At 42.5% G+C, this 1,261-nt stretch overlaps 1 protein-coding gene across 1 annotated transcript; it reads right to left on the minus strand.

The window, feature by feature from the left end:
- Window positions 1-200: 200 nt before the first annotated feature.
- CSUI_011322 (dihydrouridine synthase protein) lies at window positions 201-965 on the minus strand. The gene has a single exon (XM_068071422.1). The coding sequence runs from the start codon at window positions 950-952 to the stop codon at window positions 227-229; it is 726 nt and encodes a 241-aa protein (XP_067916602.1). The 5' UTR covers window positions 953-965; the 3' UTR covers window positions 201-226.
- Between the last annotated feature and the right edge of the window lie 296 nt (window positions 966-1,261).

The raw sequence follows: 1,261 nt of genomic DNA on the forward strand, positions 1-1,261 counted from the left end.
CCACTCCTTCCACCACCACTCCTTCCACTCCTATTGATGCCGCCCCAGCAGCTCCAGGAGGCAAAAAGTCCACACAAACTCTCCCCAAGAGACAAACACATACCCACACACCCCTCCCATACATATGCACATACATACAGATACATATATATATATATATATATGTAGGTGTGTATAGGTATATATATATATATATTTATATGAGTGTGAGTGTGGCTGTGTCTCTCTAGATGTATGGAGACTTTCCTGCCCGCAAGAATCTAGATCGATAGAGAGATAGGTAGATGAATGGGTAGGGAAGTAGATAGACAAGGTGTAGAGAGAGTATGAAAGAATGAAGTGTTTTCGTGAAAGAATCTGAGGGGAAGAGAAGAAGAGAAGGGAGAAAATCTAAAAGAGAAGCAGGAGGAGAGAAATGAGAGTAGATAAGGAGAAAGAGATTCACAAGAAAGAGAGAAGTTCGACAGAGAGAGCAAGAGAGAGAGAAAGAGAGGACAAGCTTTGCACCTCGTTTTTTCTTCTCTTTTTTGTAGCGTACCTTTCCGAGTCTTTCTCTCAGATCTGTCTGTTGAGAGAGAATAGGATAGAGACACCTAAAGAGATGTGTTTTCATATAGCTCGGATGAGGAGGAGCATAGATCGCGCAGAGATCTAGATACTCCTCCATCATACAACATCTTGATACATGATCTGGCTCCATGGCGACGTGAGAGAACAAGTTCAAGCCGTAGAGAGAAGAAAAGGTCGACTTCATAGTTAACACAGAGAAAGACGAGGGTGAAGATGGAGAGGGGCGTGAAAAAGAAGAGAAGAAAACGGATCGAAGGGCATCGAAGTAGTGGTATCTGAAGAAGGGTGGAGATCTCTGATGTGTGAAAGAAGAAGAAGAAGGATAGGTAAGAAGAACAGGAGAAAAAAGAGAAGGGTTATCAAGGATGCCTTCCGCGGACATGACAGCGTCAGCTCTGTAGGACAGACAAGGGCATGCATGCAAAGAAAAGAAAAAGAAAAAAAAAAGAACAAGAACATAAGACAAAAGAGAAACAAGAAGACGAAAACGAAGAGAGTCATCAATGGAATCGACTCCTAGAGGGGAAGAGTTTGTACGGCGTATATTGTATTTGATGAAACGAACTGCATGCATCCTGTAGTAGGGGGGTGTACGTACACTCCATTCTTCTCACCATAGTTTGGGGGGAAGCAAAAAAGGAAAACTAAAAAAAAAGTCTCTCTTTTGCGTGTCTTCTCAAATCGCCTTCCT

This window comes from Cystoisospora suis (assembly GCF_002600585.1).
Source record: "Cystoisospora suis strain Wien I chromosome Unknown contig_10841, whole genome shotgun sequence".
NCBI lineage: Eukaryota > Apicomplexa > Conoidasida > Eucoccidiorida > Sarcocystidae > Cystoisospora > Cystoisospora suis.